The sequence below is a fragment of the Plasmodium cynomolgi genome (assembly GCF_000321355.1).
Source record: "Plasmodium cynomolgi strain B DNA, scaffold: 1385, whole genome shotgun sequence".
Lineage (NCBI taxonomy): Eukaryota > Apicomplexa > Aconoidasida > Haemosporida > Plasmodiidae > Plasmodium > Plasmodium cynomolgi.
Window position 1 is genome coordinate 1 of NW_004193245.1, and position 1,134 is coordinate 1,134.

The 1,134-nt window shown below is 46.2% G+C and overlaps 1 protein-coding gene across 1 annotated transcript; it reads left to right on the plus strand.

Annotated features, from left to right (window-relative positions):
• Positions 1–126: 126 nt before the first annotated feature.
• Positions 127–716, plus strand: PCYB_007600 (hypothetical protein; the record flags this gene model as incomplete). Its single annotated transcript, XM_004228181.1, has 3 exons — positions 127–221; positions 290–513; positions 601–716. The coding sequence occupies 3 exons, from the start codon at positions 127–129 to the stop codon at positions 714–716; spliced, it is 435 nt and encodes a 144-aa protein (XP_004228229.1).
• Between the last annotated feature and the right edge of the window lie 418 nt (positions 717–1,134).

Below are 1,134 nucleotides of genomic sequence, written 5' to 3' on the forward strand. Positions count from 1 at the left end.
TTTTTTTTTTTTTTTTCCTTCCCCGACAGGTATGAACAGTTTTATAAGCATGTTCCTCTTATAGCCGCTTTGCACAAAATTGACTTCGTTTTGATTGAACAGCAGTAAGTGCAGAAAAAGAAAAAAATGGAGAAAAAGCAAAAAATGGAGGAAAAAAAGAACTCCTCGGGGGGGGAGAGCATCGACGGCGTGGATGGACATCACCCTGGGCGCCAGCTCATGTGGTAGTTAGCCATTCCGATCATCCCCTTCCCCCGCTCACCACGCTCATCCTTTCCTCCCCGCCAAGCTATGTGAACACACTCGATTTTATCAAATTACCGAAAACGGGTCTTATCGGAATCCTACCGCTGCAGGCGGAAGGTCAATCACTTCCGGAGATTTCGGAGAAAGTACGAAGCTTAGTGTCCTTAGTGCACACCTACCACGTGGAGATAACCCCCCCGTACTTGTTTGGCCACCCGAGTAATAACAAAGCAGAACGAAAACGGAGACCGTGCGAAAGTGCTCCACGTACGTACCGTTGCTCTGCATGTGTAGACCCTCCTCCGTTGTGGCCGCCCACCCCTTTTGCTCATTTTTCACCCCCTCTGCTGACAGGCTACATCAACACGAGGTTTAAAGTTGAAGAAGTAAAGGGAAAGCCCTACGCGAAACATCTGTCGCGGAAGGAGAGAAAGGCTTTACGGAAGTCGATACGAAAAAGTAACATATAAGGTCAAGGCGATTTTGCACAGGAACAAATGGAGACGAACGGGTGAAAACAAAAAAAAAAGAAAGAAGAAGCGCAGTAGGAAGAGGAGGAAGAATAAGAATAAGAGTATGAATATGAATAAGATCATGAATATGAATAAGAACAAGAATAAGAATAAGAACAGAATAGCATGAACCGCTCAAATCGCGCGACGCACGTGAAGATGCGCACCCATTTGTCAATTGCAAAGCACGGGGAAATAGCTCAAAACGGCATTTGCCTCGTAGCAGTAGTACATTCGAGGAGCACACCGGGGAAACCAACAGGGGAGACCCACAGGGATGTGGCCCTGGAGGGGGCACACCATAATGGCAACCATTCGTCTTCTAAAAAAAACAGAAATTTTAATTCCCCGCTGTTTTCTCTGCATTCCATTTAAT